The sequence below is a fragment of the Panthera leo genome, chromosome C1, assembly GCF_018350215.1.
Source record: "Panthera leo isolate Ple1 chromosome C1, P.leo_Ple1_pat1.1, whole genome shotgun sequence".
Lineage (NCBI taxonomy): Eukaryota > Metazoa > Chordata > Mammalia > Carnivora > Felidae > Panthera > Panthera leo.
The window spans coordinates 213,988,727-214,013,743 of NC_056686.1; the positions used below are offsets into that span (position 1 = coordinate 213,988,727).

At 39.9% G+C, this 25,017-nt stretch overlaps 1 protein-coding gene across 15 annotated transcripts in view; it reads right to left on the reverse strand.

Moving 5' to 3' along the window:
- Positions 1 to 25,017, reverse strand: part of USP40 (ubiquitin specific peptidase 40) — an 88,837-nt gene that overhangs the window by 61,719 nt on the left and 2,101 nt on the right. For 10 of the 15 annotated variants that reach the window (XM_042950556.1, XM_042950548.1, XM_042950550.1 and 7 more), the window contains 8 exons: positions 22,232 to 22,299; positions 20,735 to 20,848; positions 17,893 to 18,057; positions 16,050 to 16,253; positions 13,938 to 14,081; positions 12,448 to 12,576; positions 5,700 to 5,783; positions 4,150 to 4,257 (listed from right to left, as the gene is read on the reverse strand). In XM_042950556.1, the coding sequence (XP_042806490.1) occupies positions 4,150 to 4,257; positions 5,700 to 5,783; positions 12,448 to 12,576; positions 13,938 to 14,081; positions 16,050 to 16,253; positions 17,893 to 18,057; positions 20,735 to 20,848; positions 22,232 to 22,299 (1,016 nt within the window). Of the gene's footprint in view, positions 1 to 4,149; positions 4,258 to 5,699; positions 5,784 to 12,447; positions 12,577 to 13,937; positions 14,082 to 16,049; positions 16,254 to 17,892; positions 18,058 to 20,734; positions 20,849 to 21,825; positions 21,855 to 22,231; positions 22,300 to 25,017 lie in introns of those variants that run through there. The other 5 variants (XM_042950557.1, XM_042950552.1, XM_042950554.1 and 2 more) reach the window with 4 other exon arrangements.

Here is a 25,017-nt window from a genome sequence, read left to right on the forward strand (position 1 = left end):
CGTAAATGGACTAAAATGTTCCAATCAAAAGACACAGGGTATCAGAATGGTCACAAAAACAAGACCCATCGATATGCTGACTCACAAAAGACTCATTTTACACCCGCAGACACCTCCAGATTGAAAGTGAGGGGTGGAGAACCATTTCTCATGCTAACGGACATCAAAAGGAAGCTGCAGTAGCCATACTTAGGCAAACTAGATTTCAAATCAAAGACTATCATAAGAGATGAAGAAAGGCACTAGATCATAATAAAGGAGGCTATCCAACAAGAAGATCTAACTACTAAATATTTATGCTCCTATCTTGAAAGCAAGCAAATGTACAAATCAATTAATAACAAACTTAAAGAAGCTTGTCGATAACAACACAATAAAAGTAGGAGACTTTAACACCCCACTTGCAGTAATGGGCAGATCATCTAAGCAGAAGATCAACAGGGAAACAGGCTTTGAATGATACACTGGACCAGATGGACTTAACAGATATAATCAGAGCATTTCATCCTAAAGCAACAGATACACACTCTTTTCGAGTGCACATGGAACATTCTCCAGAAGAGATCACATGATGGGTCACAAATCATGCCTGAACCAGTACAGAAAGACTGAGATCCTTACCATGCATATTTTTAGACCACAACACTATGAAACTTGAGGTCAACCATAAGAAAAAATTGGGGAAGCCCTCAAATACATGCAGGTTAAAGAACATCTTACTAAAGAATGAATGGATTAATCAGGAAATTAAAGAAGAAATTAAAAAAATAAATGGAAGCAAATGAAAATGAAAACATGACAGTCCAAAACCTTTGGGATGCAGCAAAGGTGGTCATAAGAAGTATTATATATTGTAATACAGGCCCTTCCTCAAGAAGCAAAAGTCTCAAATACACAACCTAACCTTACACCTAAAAGAACTGGAAAAAGAACAGCAAGTAAAGATGAGAGCAGAGACAAATGATACAGAAACCAAAAAACCAGCAGAACAAACTGATCAATGAAACTAGGAGCTGGTACTTTGAAAGAATTAAAAAAACTGATAACCCCCCTAGCCAAATTTATCAAAAATAAAAGAGGACCCAAACAAATAAAATCACAAATGAAAGAGAACACAACCAACACCACGGAAACACAATTATAAAAGAATATTATAAGCAATTACATGCCAACAAATTTGACAATCTAGAAGAAATGGATAAATTCCTAGAAACATATAAATGACCAAAACTGAAACAGGAAGAAATAGAAAATTTGAATAGACTCATAACCAGCAAAGAAACTGAATCAGAAATACAAGATCTCCCAAAAAACAAGAGTCCAGGGCCAGATGGCTTCCCAGGGAAATTCTACCCAATATTTAAAGAAGAATTAATATTTACTATTCTGAAACTGTTCCAAAAAATAGAAATGGAAGGAAAACTTCAAACTCCTTCTATAAGGCTAGCATTACCTTCATTCATTCCAAAACCAGACAAAGACCCCACTAAAAAGGAGAATTACAGACCAATCCCCTGATGAACATGGATGCAAAAATTCTCAACAAGATCCTAACAAATCCAACAGTACATTAAAAGGATTATCCACCACAATCAAGTGAGATTTATTCCCGGGCTGCAGGGGTGGTTCAGTGTCTGCAAATCAATTAACGTGATACACACCTTAATAAAAGAGAGGATAAGAACCACATGATCCTCTCGATAAATGCAGAAAAATCATCTGACAAAATATAGCATCCATTCTTGATAAAAACCCTCAAGAAAACTGGGACAGAAGGAACATACCTCAACGTCATAAAAGGCCATATACAACAGACCCGTATCATCCTCAATGGGGAAAAACTGAGAGCTTTTCCCCTAAGTTCAGGAACACAACAGGACGTCCACTCTCACCATTGTTGTTCAACATAGCACTGGAAGTCCTAGCCTCAGCAATCAGACAACAAAAAGAAATAAAAGGCATCCAAATTGTCAAGGAAGAAGTCAAACTTTCACTCTTCACAGATGACAGGATACTCTATGTGGAAAACCTGAAAGACTTCACCAAGAACTTCACTGCTAGAACTAATTCAGCAAGGTTGCAAGGATATAAAATCAACGTACAGAAATCTGTTGCATTTCTATACACCAATAATGAAGCAGCAGCAGGAGAAATCAAGGAATCAATCCCATTTACAACTGCACCAAAAACCATAAGATACCTAGGAATAAACCTAACCAAAGAGGTAGAAGATATGTACTCTGAAAAGTTTACAACACTTATGAAAGAAATTGAAGACACAAAGAAATGGAAAAACATCCCGTGCTCATGGACTGGAAGAACAAATATTGTTAAAATGTTGATAGCACCCAAAGCAATCTACACCTTCAACCCAATCCCGATCAAAATAGAACCAGCATTCTTCTCAGAGCTAGAACACACAATCCTAAAATTTGTATGGTACCACAAAAGATCCCGAATAGCCAAAGTAATGTTGAAAAAGAAAACGAAAGCTGGAGGCATCACAATTCTGGACTTCAAACTGTATTACAAAGATGGAATCATCAAGACACAATGGTATTGGCACAAAAACAGACACATAGACCAATGGAACAGAAAAGGGAACCCAGAAATGGACCCACAACTATGTTGTCAGCTAATCTTTGATAAAGTGGGAAAGAATATCTAATGGAAAAAAGTCTCTTCAACAAACAGCGTTGGGAAAACTGGACAGCGACATGCAGAAGAATGAAACTGGACCACTTCTTACACAATACACAAAAAATAAACTCAAAATGGATGAAAGACCTAAACGTGAGAGGAGGAAACCATCAAAATCCTAGAGGAGAACACAAGCAGCAACCTCTTTGACCCTGGCTATAGCAACTTTTAACTAGACACATCTCCGGGGGCAAGGGAAACAAATGCAAAAATGAGCTCTTGGGACTTCATCAAGATAAAAAGCCTCTGCACAGCAAAGGAAATAATCAACAAAACTAAAAGGCAATCCACAGAATGGGAGAAGATATTTGCAAATCTGATAAAGGGTTAGTATCCAAAACCTATAAAGAAATTACCAAACTCAACACCCCCAAAACAAATAATTCAGTTAAGAAATGGGCAGAAGACATGAATAGACATTTCTCCAAAGAAGACCTACAAATGGCTAACAGACACATGAAAAATGCTCAACATCACTCATCATCAGGGAAACACAAATCAAAATCACAATGAGATACTACCTCACACCTGTCAGAATGACTAAAATTAACAACTCAGGAGACAACAGACATCGGCAAGGATGCAGAGAAAGGGGAACCCTCCTACACTGTCAGTGGGAATGCAAACTGGTGCAGCCACTCTAGAAAACAGTATGGAGGTTCCTCAAAAAATTACAAATAGAACTAACCTATGACCCAGCAATTGCATTACTAGGTATTTACCCAAAGGATAAGAAAAATACTGAATCAAAGGGGCACGTGCACCCCAATGTTTATAGCACTACTATCAACAAAAGCCAAACTGCAGAAAGAGCCCAAATGTCCACTGACTGATCAATGGATAAAAAAGATGTGGTGTAAACACAAACACAAACACACACACACACACACACACACACACACACACACACACACACACAGAGGAATACTACTGAGCCATCAAAAATAATGAAATCTTGTCATTTGCAACGACGTGGATGGAACTGAAGTATATTAGGCTAAGTGAAAGAAGTCAGTCAGAGAAAGACAAATATTGTATGATTTCACTCATACGTGGAATTTAAGAAAACAAAACAGATGAACACAGGGAAAGGGAAGGAAAAATAAAATAAGATGAAAACAGAGAAAGAGGCAAACCATGAGAATCTTACCTACAGAAAACAAACTGAGGGTTGCTGGAGGGGGTGTTGTGTGGGGGATGGGCTAAATGGGTGACGGGCATTAAGGAGGGCACTTGTGATGATGCTGTTGTATTACAAGCCCTTCTTTTTCTGCTTACTTCTTGATTCTATAAATTATTTGATTTGATAACTTAATAAGTAACTTAACTGAATTTTAACCATTAAATAAAAAAAGTGATTTTATTTTCACCTAATTCAAATTTCCTTTGCAAAGCGATCATAATAAAATTTCCCGGGATGGGACCTCCTATACAGATGTCATGTATTACCTTTCGCAGTGGTCCATACTGTTTTCTGTACTTCTTGTTCCAAGATATTCCTATCTTTTTCAAGAGTTTCTGGCCCAGCTGATCAACAGGAATCAGATTACTCTCCTCCTTGTGAAAGAAACACAAGATCATTTAGGAAAATTTGATGAGATGTAAATGTAACATTTACAAGTTCAAAGGGGCCAATAGGATTATATCTAATTAAATGTGCCTATGACAGCTGAACATGGAAGTGGATTAACCATAACTACTTCAAAATAAAAAAAGTTTTTTACAAGTAGATTAAGCCTCAGTTTAGAAAACCTGAATTGCGCTTTCCTGTGCCAAAGTTCAAACATTTAAGGAGCCAATATCCAAAGAGTATTCTGAGGTTTGGTAAATTCCTGATATTTTATGGGATGTTTATAAGAGATATTTAAGCGCAAAAAAGGATTATCAATATCTTTTCTGAATGTTTCCAGATATAAACCAGTTCTAAAAGGGAATAGGAAGTGACTGTTTGGGGCTGAAATGTACCCCCTCCCCACCCCCACATTCATACATTGACTCCTGAACCTTCAAGATTTCAACTATGACTATATTTGGACAGGACCTTTAAAGAAGTGATTAAGTTAAAAATGAGGTCATTAGGGTGCGTCCTAGTCCAATCTGACTGGTGTCCTTATAAGAAGAAGAAATAATGGACACACAGAGACACTGGGGATGCACATGCACAGAGGAAAGGCCATGTGAAGACACAGCGAGAAGGCAGCCATCTGCAAGCCAAGAAGAGAGGCCTCGGGAGGAAACAAACCTGCCGGCACCTTGATCTTGGACTTCCAGCCTCCAGAGCTGTGAGAAAATAAATTTCTGTTGTTTAAGCCACCCAATCTGTGGTATTCTGTTACGGCAACTCTAGCAAACTAATACAGTGGCCACAGACCAATGCAGTTAAAGGACTCAGACTAGGTCCGTGGTAAAGAATTAAGAAAAATTGTTCACAGGAATGAATAAATACGTAAAAGGAGACCTACCACCTTTACAACACAGCACTAAGCAAACGTTAAAAGTCACAGACTTGAGGTATTATCAGCGTATCAGTATTAGGAATGAAAAAGAGGACATAACTTCAGGTATTACAGGCATTAGGAAGGGTAACGTGGGAAAACAGCAAATTCCAAAACAATATGTAAAGTGAATCCCAATTCCATTCAAAAGGACAGTAGTACCAAAAAACCCCATAACCCAATCCCAACATATATATATGCATAAACACAGAGAAAAAGCAGAATGTAAAAAATATACATCAAAGTATTAACAATAACTGGATATTTGATTTATATTTTTATTATCTTGATATATTTCCTAGTATTTTTTCTCTCAAATTTTCTACCATAAATATGAATTTTTTTATAACCAGAAAGTCTCCAATAAAAAAATTATAAAAATAGACACAGAGAATGTCCCAAAGGAAAAAGACTGTCAACAGTACCAGAATCAGTTCTATCAATGAAATTTCATGTATCTATGTGCATGTCTGTAATATACACACACGAAAATATAAACTCTACCTGTAGTAAGATTGCTTTTAGAATTATCAATGGATCATCATCAATCTCCTCTTTATTCTGGAGAACTGGTTTACTTTTTTCCTCCTAGAAAGGAAAACAATAAAAAGGTTTCTATCATTACTCCCTTAAAAGGTAACTAACAAAAGAGAAATGTTTGTGCCACGGAAGTTTCAAGAGGGAGAAGGGATAGTAACAGCATCGTAATAACTTATATATACTTTGGAATCAGGCAGACCTGGCTCTGAATTTCAGTTTTGGTTGAATAATCCTGAATAAGCTACTTAATCTCTGCAGATCATTATCTGCAAATGGAATTATGAGATAAGCCTCCAGCACAACACACGCTCGGCAGGTTCTGACATTCTCCCAGTAAGCACCACCCCAGCTGCACCCTACAAATCTTGACAGGTTGTGTGTGAAACACTAGCAAGCTCAGCTTCAGGCTCCCTTCTATTTCCCAGTCGTCTTAAGTTTTCACCCCATTCTATGAAGTTATTTGGGAACATATCAAAATAAGGTATTTTTTTTGATTGAATTTTTGGTACATGCCATCTTGCAAAAGCATTTTGATTTGACTTAAAACCATAAATACAAATAGACCTAAACAATTAACACAAGACCAAAATACAGAAAGAGTAAAACAATATGGTACATTAAGTATAATCATCTTTACCAATTACTAAAAATGCTGGATAAAGTAAACTCAACAATAAAAAGCAAAGGCATCTTTTTAAAACACACACTGAATTAGCAAGAGAGTATCAGGGAAATCCTGAGGGAAAAAGTGAAACGGGAATCCAGGGAGGAAATCCAGAGCTGAGGCCTCCAGCCGTCCAACCTGGCCGATGCAGCTTCCACTTTGATGCTCATACAGGACATGGTTTGGGAGGCAAAGCCTCAAGACCTCCAAAAGTACGGAGTTGAATGACTGGTTTTCCAAACAACCAGTTTTGCAGTTCTCTGACACCATCTGGGTGTCCTACAATTCAGTCCAGTTCTGATACGAACTTCACTCAGTCCCACAGGACTGTCCCCACTTCAGACAACACCCACAAACAGGGTCCTGCGCAGGGTCCAGGCCACCTGTGCTTTTGCCTGGCTGATTACAAATTCTAGGGTTCCTACAACCCCCACTTCACGTTTGAGAATTTCCTGGAACAGCTCACAGAACTCAGGAACTTGTACACCCTGTGGACAGGGTGAGGTCGGGAAGGGTCCTGAGTACAGCAGGAACCTCTGTCCCTGTAGAGTCGGGGTGGGCACCCTCCCTGCACATGGATGTGTTCACCAGCCCACAAGCTCCCTTAGTCTCCTTGCTTCAGAATTTTAATCAAAGTTTCAGTATGCAGGCATTACCGATGGACTGAATTCAATCACCAGCCCCTCCCCGGGTCAGGGACTGGGGCTAAAAACACCAACCCTCTAAGCATGTGGTTGGTTCTGCTGCTGATCAGCCCTCATTTCGAAGGTATCTAGGTTCCCACCAAGAGTCACCCCATTAGCATGAACTCGGGTATGGTTGAAAGGGGTTCGTTATGAATAACAAAAGACAAGCCTATCACTCAGGAAATTTCAAGCTCTATTCCAGGAACCTGGGGCAAAGACAGAATATAAATATGTATTTTTTAATTATACCACATAGACAGACTTCAGCAAAATGCTAGAAACCTGAAAAGAGCCACCCTCTCAGTATAAACATGGCCTAGACAAATCCACCCCACAATAAAAAACAATGAGAAACTTGCTTTTACTTTGATACTAGATGAAGGTAGAAAAACACCTCCTCTAAATTTATAATCACAAGTCCCCGCTTGGGTTTGTGGCCCACATGGCATGGCTCCAAAACCACTAGGTCAAAGTTAAGGGTTGGAAGGGACCCTAGGCATGTGGTAGAGACAAAAACTTATCTTTCTCAGAGGAAGGCACTTTCAACCTAGCCCATGAATTACTCCAGTAAATCATGTTCTTAAAAAAACCACCAATCAAGTAAGACTACAGTCTAAAATAACAAAATCCCAAGGAAATAGAAGCAGTAGATATCCAAGCAGACCTACAAAGTCTTCAGATACTGCAATTATCAGAATAATAAAATAATATGTTTAAAGACATGACTAAAGAATAAGAGGTTTAAAAATGGTAGAAGAGGAAAGGCAGGCCAGCACTGCCCCTACGTGTCTCGCTGGTGTGGGTAACCGACAGGCTAGGCCCAGTCCTCCTCCACTCTGCCAGTGTCCAACCTTGGCCTTGTCCGGACAGTAGGAACTAGCTCTGGGCTGCCTACTGGGAGTTGTTGTGAAGGCTTCTCTGACCCCTTTCTTCAAATGTGCAAGGTAATATTCAAAGTGATGTCAACAACCATCAATGAAGCAAAAGGTCTCTCCGGAAGCAAAAAGCAGGGGCACCTGGGTGGCTCAGTCGGTTAAGCATTTGACTTTTGATTTTAGCTCAGGTCATTATCTCACGGTTTGTGGGTTTGAGTCCTATGTTGGGCTCAGCGCTACCAGCACAGAGCCTGCTTAGGATTCTGTCTCTAACCTTCCCCTCCTCTCTCTCAAAATAAACAGGGGGGAAAAAAAAAGGAAGCAGAAAGCAAAGATCAGGCTCCTTTTTACAACCAGATCTAGAGTCACATTTTGCAGTGAATGGCCTCCATACTAGAAGAAAAGGGATCATCTTCTAGATACACTAAAGAGACTAAAATGTTGCCTTTATACACTATACTATATTATATCATATAATACATAATTATTGTTTTTTAAAGTAAACTCTACCCCCAACGTGGGGCTTGAACTTACAACCTTAAGATCAAGAGTCCCATGCTCTACCAACTGAGCCAGGCAGGCACCCCTGGAAAGCTGACTTTAAACTCAGGAAAATTATGTCAGGTTGGTCATGAAAGTTATTCCTTTGCAGACAGCAGCTACTAAAGAACTCCATGAACGCAGGGAACGGCTCCTTGAAAGGAAGAAGAAATTGCCAAACTATAAGCAGAAAGAACATGTAGCTATGATTAGAATATTTGGAATCCTATGTCTCTAGGCACAAGCAGTCTCTCAGCATAATGGCAATACAAAGATAAGCAGTGTGCAGATGTACGTATTGAGGTTGAAATTTTTAAAGCATTAATCATTATTTGAACATCACAAAGCTCTGGATGAAAAAACTAGTGATTCTGAAAGAACAAAGGAAAAAATTTAACAAACGGGATGCTTCATAGAAGGCATGAATAGTAAAATATACCAAGCACAAAGGGAAGCATTCTGATTGTTCTTTAAGCCCCAAGAAAGACCTTGCTAAAGTAACCAAGCGTCAAGCATAGAGAGGCAGTGCAGAGAGCAAAACCAAACGAAAGAATGCCTGTCTCTCTTCCCCAGTCACATAACAGAACCAGGAGAAGAGCCCAATGATGCTAGAAAAGAGCTAATTAACTCTGAGGAAATGAACACAAAAGGGCAGGGATATCCAAGGAAGCACAACCCAAAACGAAGACACGGAAGACAGAATCAATGCTTGAGACACACTACCGCAGCACTGCAGGAGTCCACCTGTGTGTGTGACCTCCACGATAAACTTGAAAATGAAACTGCAGAAGAACAAAGACTGATGATAAATCTCATCAACTATAAAAATGCCGGAAATCAGACAGCGGCTGAAGAAAATCTGCGGTGGGTATTGAGGGGAGCGGAGACACGCTCCCTGCCCTGGCATCTGACCGGTGCAGAAAGTGGGAGTGCTCTCTCGGACTGAAGAGACAGGGCAACACTGGAAAACAAGGTTACACAGACGAGGGCGGAGCTGGAAAAAAGAAGTCAAGACCACGGCGGGCAAGGCAAAGAGAAAAAAAATAAATGAACAACCCAGTATTTATTGGATCTGTCCTCAAGCTTGTATCAGAAACTAAGAAAAACCTTCAACATCATCTTTTAGAGAGAAGGGAACTGAGCTAATTTAATCGTCTGAAAAGGGTGGGGGGAGAACGGCTGCTTAGAGAACCAGAGGTCTCTGCTACGGGACCCCGGACACTAAAGACAGCAGCATGAAGAAAGGTAGTATGATAAGAATCGGCGCGAACTAAGTACGGACACACTGAGGGCTGAATTAGAGCAGATGAGGGCAGATGTGCCCCACACCTAACGTCTTGGCAAACGTGGCACAAGCACCCGAGAGTGATGCTTCCGTGGCGCTCTCGGCCCAGAACGAAATGGAAGGTAACGGACCGGAAAGGGGGACACAAACCAGTCCTTCTCCAAACATGTCTGCAATATAAGAGGCGTTTAGCGAGATGGTTGGTTGTAAAAATCAATAAACTAATGGTAATTGCATTTCGTACGCTAGCCACAAATAGTCCAAGAAATACAAAGTACGGCCACAGCCCCACAGAACATCTTCTTGGTGGAACAGTGTGACTTTTTAAACATCCAAATGCTTTTTAATATCCAAGTACAACTGACAGAGCATCAGAAATGCAGACAGGTGCTCTGGAAAGCAAACACCAACAGGTAGAACGTGCATCTGCAACACTGCTGGCACCAAGAGAAGCGATACCACTGCGTGTGGCCAACTATTCACGAACAACCCCAATTGTCTGATCGTCAGGAAGCTGTCGTAAGCATCCTATTCCTACCATGATGGCTTGTAACTTACATACTGACATTTCACTGTGTTCTAGTTACACGTTAGAAAGCTGGCCAAGAGGCTGGGGTTGGTGTGTTACACCTTATGACTTTTCCCACTGCAATTAATTGGAACTAAGACTTCAGTTAGTGCTTTCCTTCAGAACATCTTAAGAAAATTACAAAGCTTTTTTGTAAGAAGCTCTAAAATATGAAAAGATCTATCTGGTTTACATATCTAGATTCAAAACTCTACTACTTCTGAGAAGGTGTGTACATGTGTGAGAATACTGACAAGCTGGTTCTAGGAATGTCTGCAGAAGAGTAAAAGGCCAAAACAGTAACAATACTCCTGAAGAATAACAACATACAGGGAGACTTGCCTGAATCACGACTTAATGATAATGCTACAGAAATTAACAACGTGGTATCTGCCTACCAACAGAAAAAAGAACAATGAACACAATAGATGCCCAAATGGACTCATACGCAAATAACTGACAGAACAAAACTGGCACTGGGGATTGGTGGGGAAAGAATGGATTATTCAATAAATGGGAATGGGCAACCAGATACCTAAATGGGGGGAAAAGTCACACACCATTCACAGGAAACCATTCTGGGAAGACTGAGAAGTTTTAAGTTTTTTAATGTTTATTTTTGAGAGAGAGAGAGAGAGAGAGAGAGAGAGAGACAGAGCGTGAGCGGGGAGGGGCAGAGAGAGAGGGAGACACAGAATCCAAAGCAGGCTCCAGGCTCTGAGCTGTCAGCACAGAGCCTGACGCGGGGCTCGAACTCACAAACTGTGAGATCATGAGCTGAGCCGAAGTCGATGCTTACCTGACTGAGCCACCCAAGCGCCGCAAGACTGAGAAGTTTTAAATATATAAGGCAAAACTATAAAACTTTTAGAAGACAATACAAGAAGAAAATCTTTATCATCTTTGGTCGGTGCCATGAAAGACAGAAAAGCCGAGGAACAGTTACCAATTAAAGGAGACTTAAGAGATGTGCTAAGTATAACGTGGGACCTGCACTTGACGCTAGAGTGGGGAAGAAATGCTGTAAAGGATCCGGAAGAGACAACTGGTAGAATCTGAATATAAACTCTTTATTAGAGAGTAGAAATGTTTCAATGTTAAAGTTTCTGATTGTGATCTATGCTTGTGTAAGGGAACATCCTTGTTCTCAGGAGATAAATACTCAAGTGTTTAGGAGTAAAGGGGCCTAATGTCTTCAGCTTAATTTCAAATGGTTCAGCACTCCTACGATGTGAGCTGTGTGTTTGCACAAATTTGGAAAATTGCTGTTGTTTTTAAAATGTTTGTTTATTTTTGAAAAAGAGGGAGAGAGAAAAGGCCAGCTGGGGAGCGGTGGGGAGGGAGGAAAGGCAGAGAGAGAGAGGGAGACAGAGAATCCCCAGCAAGTTCCACAGTCAGCACAGACCCCGACGCATGGCTTGATCTCACGAACTGCGAGATCGTGTCCTGAGCTGAAATCAGGAGTCAGAAGGTTAACCGACTGAGCCACCCAAGTGCTCCATTGTTGTTGTTTTTTAAAGTTTAAGTAATTTCTTTCTTTCTTTTAATTAGTTTTCTTTATTTCTGAGAGGCAGAGAGAGACAGAGCATGAGTGAGGGAGGGGCAGAGAGAGAGGGAGACACAGAATTTGAAGCAGGATCCAGGCTCTAAGGTGTCAGCACAGAGCCTGATGTGGGGCTCGAACTCAGAAACTGTGAGATCATGACCTGAGCTGAAGTCAGACGCTCAACCGACTGAGCCACCCAGGCGCCCCTCTTTAAGTAATTTCTACCCTCAACGTGGGGATCTTGAGATCAAGAGCCACGTGTGCTTCCGACTGAGCCAGTCGGGTGCCCCAAATTTGGTGAATTGTTAACAACTAAAGAATCCAGGTGAAGAGCATATAGAAAGTGTTTGTACTAGGCTGGTTTTTCTTCTGTATGAAACGTTTTAGAAATAAAAATTTCAAACTTCTAACTATTAACTTTGCTTCCCTATAAAAATTTTCTAGGGTAGATACATATAATAAATGGCAAAAGGTCATTTTCACCAAAACAGTAAGACCAAAAAAGGGAAAAAGTGCAAAGATACTTCTAAACTAATCTCTATGCTTACTTGAAATTGCCAGTTTCCCAAATGATCGACATCTTTAATATACACGTGATAATGTCCTCCATAGCAACCACCTTGGTGGATAATAACCGAAAAGAGGTCATAAACATACTCCAAGTCATCCAATTCACTCTATAAGAGAAAAGAGCATAAACATTGATAGTTTACTTGAAAGGTGCCAATTATCTGAGAAACTTATTTACTTGGAAAGTAACTAGTATTTCTGGTTCAGGCAAAAGATGAGAGATACAAATAGATGCAAAGTGATAATTTTTTTCATTAATATAGAAATCGAAAAGTAAAATTATGGTCAATTTCCTAGCTAAGTGCTCAATGTTTTACCTATTTCACTTCTGTTATTTCAAAGCATGTTAAAATAATGTGACAAACTACTGTTTTAAAAAGGGCCTAAAGTTTTTCTATAGGAGACAGTGGCTGTTAACTAAACCTGTGGTGGCCATCATTTCGCAATATACGTAAATCAAAACTTATCATGCTATACACCTTCAACTTACAGAGTGATGTCTATCAATTATTTCTCAGTAAAACTGGAAAATAAAAAAAAAGAATTAACTCAATTATCCTGTTTTATTCAGGCAGTAAATGGAGGGGGACAAGTATATTAACTTATGCTGGAAAAACTGTTCATTCCGTATGTCCCAATAAAATAAAACCCAAAAAGCTCAGAAATTAGGCTTGAAGTAGAGGAAGGCCCATCTGAATTTAAGAATAAATGAAATATTACTTTTATACATGGAAATTCAGTAGTTAATTAATAAATGTCCCGGTCTTAATGAACATATAATGATTTGTAAATAAGAAACACAGCAGTCTCGTGGCTCTGATGTTGGCATGTATAGTGATTATATAGACAATAGTTTAAAATGGCTTATAAAGTAGGTTGCTTGTAATAATTTGTTTTTAAATTACGTGTCTCAAGGATTATCAACTCTAGCGAAGTTCCCATTACCTGTTCACTTTCTACATGTGTAATTCATTACTGCATCTCATGTAAACTAAATCCAAATAGCAAAGTACTAATTAATGGTAATCTCTCCTAACGTAGGGTCATTTCTAATTTCGTTCTTAAATTTTCCTTTCAAAGATCTTCCAAGGAGAGTTTAATAAAAAGAACTGAGAACAAACCATACTTCAGAAATTCAAAAGGACTGTAATAAACCAGTGGTTCTCAGCTGGGACTGATTTTACCAACCCTCTCCCTCCAGGCGACATGGACATTTGGCAAGGTCTGAAGACATTTTTGTCACTACTAGGGGTGGGATGCTACTGTCATCTAGTGGGTAGAGGCCAGGGATGCGGCTTAAAATCCTACAATGCATAGGACATAGACCTCACAACAAAGAATGACCCAACTCAAAATGTTAACAGAGCCAGGTTGAAAGATTCTGCAGTAAGTCAACTGAAAACCAGGCCGATAAAGATTAAATCCTGACAGGGTAAAAGAAAAAATTTCAAAATAAAAGAGTTCAAACCTGTTCACAAAAAGGCTTGAGATTGATCCGGAGAGGGAACGTGTAACAGCTAGTTTCCTTGTATCGTTCGTGCTTCACAAAATCAAAATTAAATCTTAACAATGAAACAGTAAGAAAGGGAGGCAGCTTACGTAATTTGGCCGACTGTTAAAAGAAAAATTTTTACAGTTTTTTAAAAAGCAGAGTTATAGAAAAGAATATGTAAGATATCTTAAGATCTGAAAAGGCAACCCATGATGCAGTTTTAAGAGAAATAATGTCCTTAAATCACATAAATTCATCACCTTGGATTCAATTCAGCTGACATGAACTCATCTATTTCATGGGACCAAAGGTGATTTATCACTTACTTATGTTTATAACTAAAAAGTTACAACCCGAGTTCATGTTTTTAGCGCGGATATCCCAAAATCAAAGCTGTCCAACAAACATGTTGTAACTGGTGCTCCCCACTCTAACAGTGCTCCCTCCCTCCATGAGCCCTGGCGTTTCACCTTCCTCCTTTGCCCAGGACAAAGGACCCAATGATTGGGGTTTTATAATGAATGCCCTTTAAAGCAGATAAAAAAAATATTTTTGTTTCCTTGTTTTAAGACAAAGCACTAAATGAAGCTGCTTTTTATTTAAAGTCATCAGCTTCCCCCCAGTGTCTTAGCTCTAATGGTATGCTGGCTAGGGGGTGGCAAAAAAACCTTCTCATCTGTTAAATCATCGTTAATGGTATTATCATCCTTACATACAAATATCTAACGTTCTTAAAAATATATTTAAGACAATTCCACAAATTGGGGGTTAAAAAAAAAGTTAAGTGAGAAAATGGCAACATGACATGGCAGATTTTCCAAGAAGTTTAAAAAAAAAAAATACACCTAAAAAACCCGAGTATCTCATCTACAACAAGGCTGAGAAAAGTGACTGTGCTCAGAATAAGGAAATCTATATTAATTTAGGTAGCACGACCAAACTGAAATTTAGGATGCAATTTAAAAAATATCAAGATCAAAAGATTTCCATTGAAAAAAAATTAAACCAATGACATACCACTGACATACAAGAACTGCTTTTGTTGAGCTCAGGGTTCTTGTTTTACTAATGTGCTAATTAAGTTCAACCAAAACAAAGAACGTGTTTACGTATCTTTCCGAGACCTTTCATCCTCTGAATTTTATATTTATTTTACTAGACTGTAGTTGTGATACCAAAGGTGAAATACCAAATAAGTAAGCAAAACAATGAACCTCTCCGTGTGTCACAAAAAGGCAAAGGCTGGATGGAAATGCATACTAAAGAATGTCACATTCACACTGGTTTCAAATCCTATTGTGAAAAGCTACAGGCGTGGAGTTTGTTTTTCGTTTTTCATTTGTTTTTTACATTCTCACCTACAACCTCCAGGAGCTAAATCAGTATTGTGTTATCGAAATCAGTCCTCATTTTGTTGGAAAATTTAGTAACTGTCAGCTCTAGGGATGGTGCTCTCTGTCACACAGAAGACCTGCAAAGACCCATCTTCGGTGGTGGCTCCTGAAGCCAGTGCTCAGTAACCACTGACCGGGCAGCCTATGGCATCATCTGGCAGCAGTGGCTTAGTCACTAAGGCTTAGCCCTCCTGTCATCCCCACAGTGAGAAAGGAAGCACTCTGGCTGAGTATTTCCCTCCTCTGTGGGAGGAGGAAAGGGCTTATTCGATTTGCTAGAGTCAGGGAGGTGTTATCTGTCAATATCGTAAAAGAACCACATGTGCAGGAAATGAGGCCCTCTGTTGTCACAGCAGGAGGCAAAGAAAGAAAAGCGCAATGAGCTTTTTGGCAGAAACAAAAACATACCGCCTTCTTCCTAGTGGTACTTTGCCAAAAGCAAGGATATGGGCAGTCTATTTAAAAAAAAAAAAAAAAAGTGTTTTTAAGAAATGCTGAGGTACAGATATATTTTTCTTGGGAGGGAAAGAAGTTGTGAGAACTGTTGGGTTGAAAACGTAAAAAAATGCTTTACTGTAAAAAATTAAAATACAGATTTGTGGAATGGAAAGGTGTTTTCACTCCTCGGTTGCAATTAGGGGCTTCCTGTGTATCCTCCAGACTTTCTCACGCAAGTTGGCTTCACTTGACAAACCTTGGTGCTGCCGAGTGCGGAGGGGGCGCCCAAGAGAAGGCAGGTGTCTGTCTTTACCTTGGCTGCTTTAACCAGCCTGTCACAAGTCCCACAGTGGTACAGGTTGTCATAGTCAAAAACTTCCTCTTCTACATACATGTTCCAGAGTGCATCTTCCAAACCTGATACGTTTTTGACTGCTACTGTGAGATCTAAGAAGTCTTCCTGAAACACACATGAATGTCATATTGAAAGAAAACAATTTCACAGTGGTTCACAAACACATCACCAACTCCTACATATGTTGGGAATAACAGATAACTTTTCCCTAAAACACTGTACGTAGTATGAGGGGACAGATGGCCTGATTGGATACTGTGAAATTCATCACACAATATTACCCTAAATCAAACTGTAATTTGGCCTAAAATATGTCACGAACTAGTCTGTAAGTTCCCGGCAGCTACAGTAAAACTTACTTTAGTTGGAAATAAGCCACTGAACACACATCTGGACTGAGAAGCGTATGTGTTCAGTGCTTACGAGTTCTGTCTCATCTCTAGGCTAGAACGGCACAGGCAGGGCTGGACCCTCTAATGTAAACCCCGCTTCTTCATCTCTGCTAGGGCTGGTTTACGGGAGTTGTAAGAAAATTATTTTGAGCCAGCATAAAAAGGTATTTTTCTGAAAAGAGGACAGTATTTTGCAAACAGCAGTCTGTCAAGTCTGCTGTAACTACATTTCAATGGCAACTTATAACTTCTAAACACGTGAAATCTGATCAGTTTCAATCATACATAGTTCTGTGGGTGTAACAGCATTGCCCTAAGGGATTACAGGGACTGTAAAATAACTACTAACTAGCTCATGGTGGAAATCTAAAGGAACAGAAACAACATTTATATGTAGTTTATAATATGTACCTATGAAAAGTTGATGTCTATAACTTATTAGGTGCCTTCATGTACATTATGTCTTAAAATTATTTTGTGAATTATTACAGTGTAGTTAAGTCAATCATATGGTAATCCAAAGACACACAACGTCTTAATATTTCCAAATTAAGCTGACCAAATCCTCTATCAGCACAGGCAAAAAGGACCAAAAAGTTTTTCTTTTACCCCAACTCTTTCATTAAAAAAAAGGAAAAGAATATATACATATATCCAAAGAAGCAATTAATGCAACATTTAGAAAATGGCATTTAATATTTTACTCATACAGTCAAATACAGCAATTTTCTAGAACTCTTGCCATAATAAAAAGAGGCTATTAAGGGACAACTGTTCAGTGATGCAACTATGTGCTGGGTAAGATTTATAAAGCAAGCAGAGACATTATATTTACAGGAGCAAATTTCCAATATCTAATTTTCAAGTAGATTAAATGGACAACATAAGCTCACACATACAAATGAATTTTCTAAAGGATATTAATAAACTAAATCCAATATTTAATTATAGGTGTTTGTCAATGTAAACATTCTTTAGTATTCTCTATTTCTATCACTTCCTTAATTAACTTTTGTTACAATACTCCAACCAACCATGAAATTGGGTCTGCTCATGAGGCCACAGATCTCTACCTATAAACATTCCCCAAATCTATTTTCTAAAGATTAGAGTACTGAAGAAAAGATTAAAGCTACGTTTTAAGATATTTGCTTCTTTTAGTTTATATGAAGAAATCTGAATCATAAACTCAGGATTTAGGTGTAGGTGGAGTAAAAGAAAATAACTGATAAAGTTATTTCTAGTAACAAACGCTTTAATCCTCACGTGGCATTACAGATCACAGATTTAATTATGTGAATTATAATTTATGATATAACTTATTACTAAAACACTCTTGTATATATATTCACCTGCTTTTCACTGACATTCTTACATTCTTTACAAACAACCTGGTTAACAATGGTCCCGTGATACAGACGATTGATGAGGTCATGGCCGGAGGTCCCGACTAAAGAAGTTTCCAAAGCACTAAAGAGAATTCGATTCAGTTCTTGCACATCATGTTGCCTCATTTCCTATAAAACAGGTAACTTTTAAATGTGATTTTGTGCTTCAGGTTTTTAAAAACAGATTTTTAAAGTGGTATTAGTTACAAAACATAAGATTTATCTAGAAATCCAAAGTTAAGCCTTGATCAAATACAAGGATGACTGGGCTAAGCAAACGGAGAGCAGGTGAAGAGATCACCACTGTTTTTACTTTCACTACAAAATGAAAACATGAACAGGGGTGTTCAGTGTGTACATATAACTCAACTCACTTGAAAACAGGAAAGTGCTTTCATTCTTGTGGGAAACCACACACGGCCACACCACAGGAGAGGAGGGAGAACACAGCAGGCACAGAGCAGTGTCTAAGAGCCGGCAGTGCATGCACAGCAAAATCTCCCTTACATCAGGGGATCCGAATTACCAGCATTTGAAAAGAACCAGAATTTACTGTTTGCACATGCAGACCGACTAACACAGCGCTGAGAAAAATTCGGAAGCAACTTGCTTCACTCCACCAGGGGTCACGCAGCTGTGTGTGAACACACCGAGCGCCTTAAGCACAACTGATAATCCAGAGCCAAGGGGACGCCAACACTCAGAAGTGGAGCAGAGGAGGAAGAGCCAGGGCCGGGGGAGAGTCACAGGAAGCAGCAGAAGCTGGTGCGTTAAGGGGGGGGGCAGGCAGGGAGTGCTCTCGAGAGCCCGCTCAGAACAGAGAAGTGTCTCCTGGAACTTGGCCCGTGGATGTCATGAGTGACTTGGACAAGAAGGGAGAAAGGAGGTAGAGGGACAAATGAAAGGTGCAGAAGTAGAGACCATGAGGGGGTGAAAAGAAGCTGATAAAGTGGATGAAAGCTGGAGCAAGAAGTGGGCTTCAGGATCTTTTTTCTTGATTTTTTGAGATACTAGAGCATGTAAATTTCTCCAGTATCACTGGCTCTGAAGGGACCGTGTGGAAGTGTGCAGGCTCTGTTTCTGAATAATTCTGAGGCTGCAAAAGGTGCCTCAGAGTCCCTCTCTACCAGTCCTAGAGGGTTTCCTGAGAGGTTTTATTTAGAAAGTAATAAATAATAAGGTTTTCACTGTTTTAAGAGTATGAAATCAGCAACTCAGTGGCAGCTCATGATCTAAAAGGAAAATCCATCAGCAGATGACTAGATTGAAACACAGCGTGGCATATCCCTCTTGTACAGTATTACTTGGCAATAAAAATGGATGAAGTGCTGATGTGAACAACACAAACGAAACCGGAGACATGCTTTAAGTGAAAGAAGCTAGTTACAAAGGATCACATATTGTATGACTCCCTTTCTGTGAAATGTCCAGAACAGGCAAATCCATAAGGGTAGAAAGTAGATGAGTGGTTGCCAGGGTCTGGGGGGAGAGTGTCTGCTAATGGGTATGGGGTTTCTTTTTGGGGTGGTGAAAACGTTCTAAAGCTGACCGCAGTGATGGTTGTACAAGTCTGAACATACTGAACAGCTGCTGACTCGTACCCTTATGAGTGAATTTTATGGCATGTGAATTACAGCTCAACGAAGTGGTCATTTTTAAATGTTTTTATAATTATTATTTTTTTAAGTTTATTCATTTATTTTGAGAGAGAGCAAGCATAAGCGGGAGAGGGCAGAGAGAGAGGGAGAGAAGTCCCAAGCAGGGTCTGCAACTGTCAGCGCAGAGCCCGATGTGGGGCTCAAACTCGCGAACTGAGAGATCATGACCTGAGCCAAAACCAAGAGCAGGACACTTAACTGACTGAGCCACCCGGGCGTCCCACAAAGCTGTCATTTTTAAAACAAGGAAAGAAGAAGGACTTGACCCTAAGCGCCTGCTCTAACCCAGAAACTTAACTGCGTAATACCCCACTTCACTTCAAAACCCAAGCCGTACCTCTTCAACCTCACAGCATCATCTGGTTTAGGAGTTGCTCGTCATTAGAAGACCACAGTTCAAAGTTTATGTTTGAAGGCAATGTTACGTTTTTCTGGTCATTGCCTCTTTAAATTCTGCAATAGTCTCCCACACCTGTCTCTTGTAAGAATACATCTACTCCATTAAAAAATCACAGCTCATCAATATCGACAACAAGCACCTTTACTCGCTGCTGACATGTTTCGTGTTTGCATGTAGTGAAGTACCCTTTAGAAACTCCAACAGAAAACGAGAGAACGTGCACACACAGTAGGATACGGGAAGAAAATGAAGAGTCAGGAGGGAAGCAGGACAGAAAAATGAAAAGACCAGCTAAGAATGTTTTCACCATTTTCCTTGAAGCAAATGTTCCAATGAGAATACCCAGATTCAAACACAAACGCATGTCATCAAGGTAGACAGAATTGCTGCCGGCCGCTTTTTAAGCTGGTTAGCAATTTGTTACATAAATGAGAATTTCCATGTAATAGACACCGTTATCTCAACTAGACTATATAAAGGACAGGGACTGTACAAGTCTCCCTGTGTCCTCTCCCTGCGTCCACAACCCTCTCTCCGAAGCCAAATCACACCCATTCATAAAATCTCGCATAGAGCAAGTGTCTAGAAATAGATTTCTGGCTTGTAATTATTGAACGTGAAAAGCAAATATTTCATCTATTTCTTGAGACCCTAAGACAAAATGAAAGGAAGTCAGATACTGTTATTAAACCAACATTTACTCTTTATTGCTGATAACTCTGTTCCTTGGAGAAGCTGACCTTCGTACCTCATCGCTGGTCCACCCGAAGCTGTCAGTGAGGTCCGTGGTGGACGCTGCATCCTGGTCTAAGAGCAGAAGCTGAGCAAACATCCGCTGTAACTGTAAAGGGATGATTCGAACCTGAAAGAGAAGCAAATGAGGTGTGCATCTCTAAATGAGGTCCTTTAAGTGTGGGTGGGGGCAGGGAGCTTTAAAAGAACGGCAAACCAGTTTTCTCCTTTCTCCTAGTCCATTCACTTCAATCAGGAGGAAGTTTATAACTATTACACGGGGTGAACTAAGATTCACTTTTTTATTAAGATTCTAATTCAATCCAAAAAGCTTTAGCTATCTGGAGTTTTCTACCTCGACACGGTACATGATCATTACTAACACCCAAATAGTTCTAAGAAACCACCCGATTACTCACAGTGGTTTCAGTCTCTACTAGTTCGCTCCCTCTCTAAAATCTCTCAGAGACACACTCCCCACGAGGAATTTTCCAGTCACGATTTTCACTCACTCTGGAGTCCGGACACCTCACCTGCTTCCTGCTTTATCTGGTGTGGGGCGGGTTAGGGCAGGCAGAGAATGTTGCTCAGAGCCTCGTGGGCAGACTGGACTTAAGTATCTAAAGTGAGAGTAAGACTTTAGACACCTTTATGGCAATCTGACATCATTGCCGCCACATTTTTATTATTACATGTTACAAAGTATGACGTGCAGGAGATGGGGAAGAAAAGGAAATAGGTAAAAATTGCCTCTTCGCAACACAGGTGGTCTCAGAAGACCTGGGCTGGATCACAGAAGACTACTATTACGAAGTGCAGATGTTAGCCTGAAAGCAATAAACTTCTGAATGGTGTTTAGGCAAGGAGGGACACGATTAGAAATGCACTTTTAATAAACCAATTCCTCACGTGGTTTATTTCCAGACTACTAAATTAAAACAGCACCAGTGTCTAAGTTTTGTTGTTGTTACATATGTATTAGGTAGATTTTTTGGTAGGCTAGTGTGGGTCATTTGCGAATATCTTCTTGATCAGGTTGTGTCTATAAAGCCGCTCCAGCACTATATTTGGAGAAATAATTCTTTTTGGGGAGGAAGATTCCCTTACCAGTACGGTGTATGAGCCAAATCACTTTTCTGAAAATAAAGATTAATATTCAGTAATTAATAAAATTATGGATTTCTATGAGCAAGGAACTTAATTCCTTACTCAGAAAAACATTTCCTCAGGGGTGCCTGGGTGGCTCAGTTCGGTTGAGCCTCCGATTTTGGCTCAGGTCATGATCTCATGGTTGACGAGTTCGAGCCCTGTGTCAGGCTCTGTGGCTGACAGCTCAGAGCCTGGAGCCTGCTTTGGATTCTATGTCTCCCTCTCTCTCTGCCCCTCCCCCTGCTCATGCTCTGTCTCTGTCCCCAAAATAAATATAAACATTAAAAAAAAAAAAATTTCCTCAATACTCCAAAAAAAAAAAAAAAAAACCCACAAAAACACCTGTAAATCACAGATTTAATACCTTTGCGTCAGGTTTATCCTTATCCTCGAATGAACCAAGCTCTTCTGGGCCAAGGGAAAATAAGGCTTCTAAACAGAAAGGTAGAATCAGTGATAGAGAAACGTCATTATTTCATTTTAGAAAACTGTTTTAGAAAGCCAAAGCCTCCAGTAAATAAAATCAGTTAGAGATTCTGAAGTATGATTGTGGCAATGTTTATACTGTGACTCCATACATTTTATTTCCTGATAACATTACTTTTTTTTTTTATGTTTATTTATTTTTGAGACAGAGAGAGACAGAGCATGAACAGAGGAGGGTCAGAGAGAGGGAGACACAGAATCTGAAACAGGCTCCAGGCTCTGAGCGGTCAGCACAGAGCCTGATGTGGGGCTTGAACTCCCGGACCGCGAGATCATGACCTGAGCTGAAGTCGGACGCTTAACCAACTGAGCCACCCAGGCGCCCCATGATAACATTACTTTTAACCACTGACTCTATAAAGTGGCATGCTAAGGTTTCAGTAGGGAAGATCTACACAAGGAAAACGATGCTTATGAAAGTACAAACAGTAATATCAGAAATCTTTGAGGGTTTTCTATTGCCTATGGCAGTGGGTCCCAAAAGCCACATGAGGAAACATACAATATATAAAAGTATCACATGTTCATTACAAGCCACATGTGAAGCTTTCAACCATCTTTGAAGAGAAAGACCACCTTGATCTCTGAGATCACACCCTTCGTTTTTAGTATAACAATGTCTTTTCTGTGTTAAGGGTAGTAACAGATGGTAGTGACCTTACCTGGAGTGCTAGTCTCCACAACTGTTTTATACTCCCAAGTCTAGGCATGTCGCTCAATGGGGCATATCTGAATCTTATGGGAAGTCGACATTCAAACCACATGGGAACCCCTACTAGGACACTTTGATCTACTCCAGGGAGAGAATGGATGGGATGGGTCTTGTTTCCCTCTGCAGACCACTGCTGCCCAGGTGATTACTATTACGAATGTTACACTCCTTCTGAGCTCCAGGCAGGAAATGGGAAGAAACGAGCTACCAATCTAAAGGTTAAAGCATAAAACCATACAAGGACTTTTACGATCATTTCCCACTACTCTCCGTCACCCTGAACCAGTACAGTGGAAACCAATCCAGCCCTACTCAAGGTACTGTGCCAGAAGATTCCAAAATTATTCTCCCCCCAGTACTCTGCCAATTCCTACCCCTTCTAAAACTGTATCTCCTCTTCAGTCGGCATCAGGATCCATGCTAAGCCGTATAAGGAATGCACGGTCCACACTAAGATATGTGCTTGGCCAGTGACCTCCTTTGCTGAGAATAAGATGGCCTGGGCTTTTGCTCAGTGGCCATCTCCATTCAGCCCTATCTTTGCTCAGGTGCCCTCTCTATGACCTGGACTGCCTGCCCACCAATCACCTTCCTCAGTCTCTTTTCAAGGCTACTTTTCTACTGCAACTGTATTAAAGTTTGAAAGACTTTTAATCTCCTAGGAATCTGCTGAAATTTATGCTGAAAATCTCTAATGGTGGAATAACTGCATACATTAGGGAGATATGTTTACGGACAAGATGGAGTCAAGGACAAACGGCTTCACTCTGAAATCCCACATGCAGTTTCATCCATTAGAATGGCCCTGGGAAGGGGATGATGGTAAATATTTACTAAATCTCTGGAGGCAGGAAGTGTTTCCAAGCTAAGAAGCAACAGAAAATGTCAAAAAATTTTGCTAAATTCGGTACTGATGGGAAGTGGGGGATGAGATACTGGACACAGGATGAGCCAGGTTGTCTGTCCTCAGCATGAGGGGACACTGTGGAGAGCTGAGGCACAGTCATGCAGCTGTGTGGTTCAAGGCCCCAGTAGGGGCCACGTGAAGGTAATGTTCATATTGAAACCAAGAGACTAAGACCCTTGTGGAGGAAGCTAGTTTGCAGAGATGGGAATGGTACAAACATAAAGAGAAATACAGTGGCAAGAAATCAAGGGTCCAGTGAGGTCAGGCTGGCTCCCTGTAAGTGGTTTCAAGGAGATTCCCTTATATTCTTGTAGTAAACCCCCCTTTTAATTGACCTAATTGAGTGTGTTTCTGTTCCTTGCACATAGTCCCTTGTCTAACATCTTGGGTCTTTGGAATTTCCAGCTTTGAGAAAGGTAATAAGAAGAAAGCTATATATATGTTAACATTACATCCCCAGCAGGATCTGAGATAAACAGTATCCATTAATTAAGGAGTTCACATTCCTGGAATAAATGTATGAATATCCACCCAAGTGAGACAGCTAAGACTATAAACGGCCTCACATGTGGTTGGGTTCTGAGGCTAAACAAGTTCAGACCAGGTTATTGGAATATTCTGGATTTCAGAATTACAGATAAACGTTTGTGGACTGTATAAATAATGGGACATCCCGTCCTTGCTCCAAAAGGCAGGATTTAATTGTTTTAGGTAACTTGAGTGTTTATTACTTTAGTGAAATTAAAAATTTTTTTTTATTTTAAAAATACAAATAGCATAACAATAATGAAGGCTGGCACTCACGACAAAATTGTCTTTATGTGGTATTTTAAATTATAGGAATCAGAAAAGCAATTCATCGTCTTATTTTTGTTACTAAAAACTACCGTGATCACACAGAATATATTTAAGATAATGTAAGCTTCACATTTCTCTAGAGAGAATTACCAATTTCCGTCTTTCAGCAGCAGTAATACACCCATGCTGTGGAATACAACTTTAAGATACTTTTGTAATTTTGCACAATTGATTACAAGTAGAGACA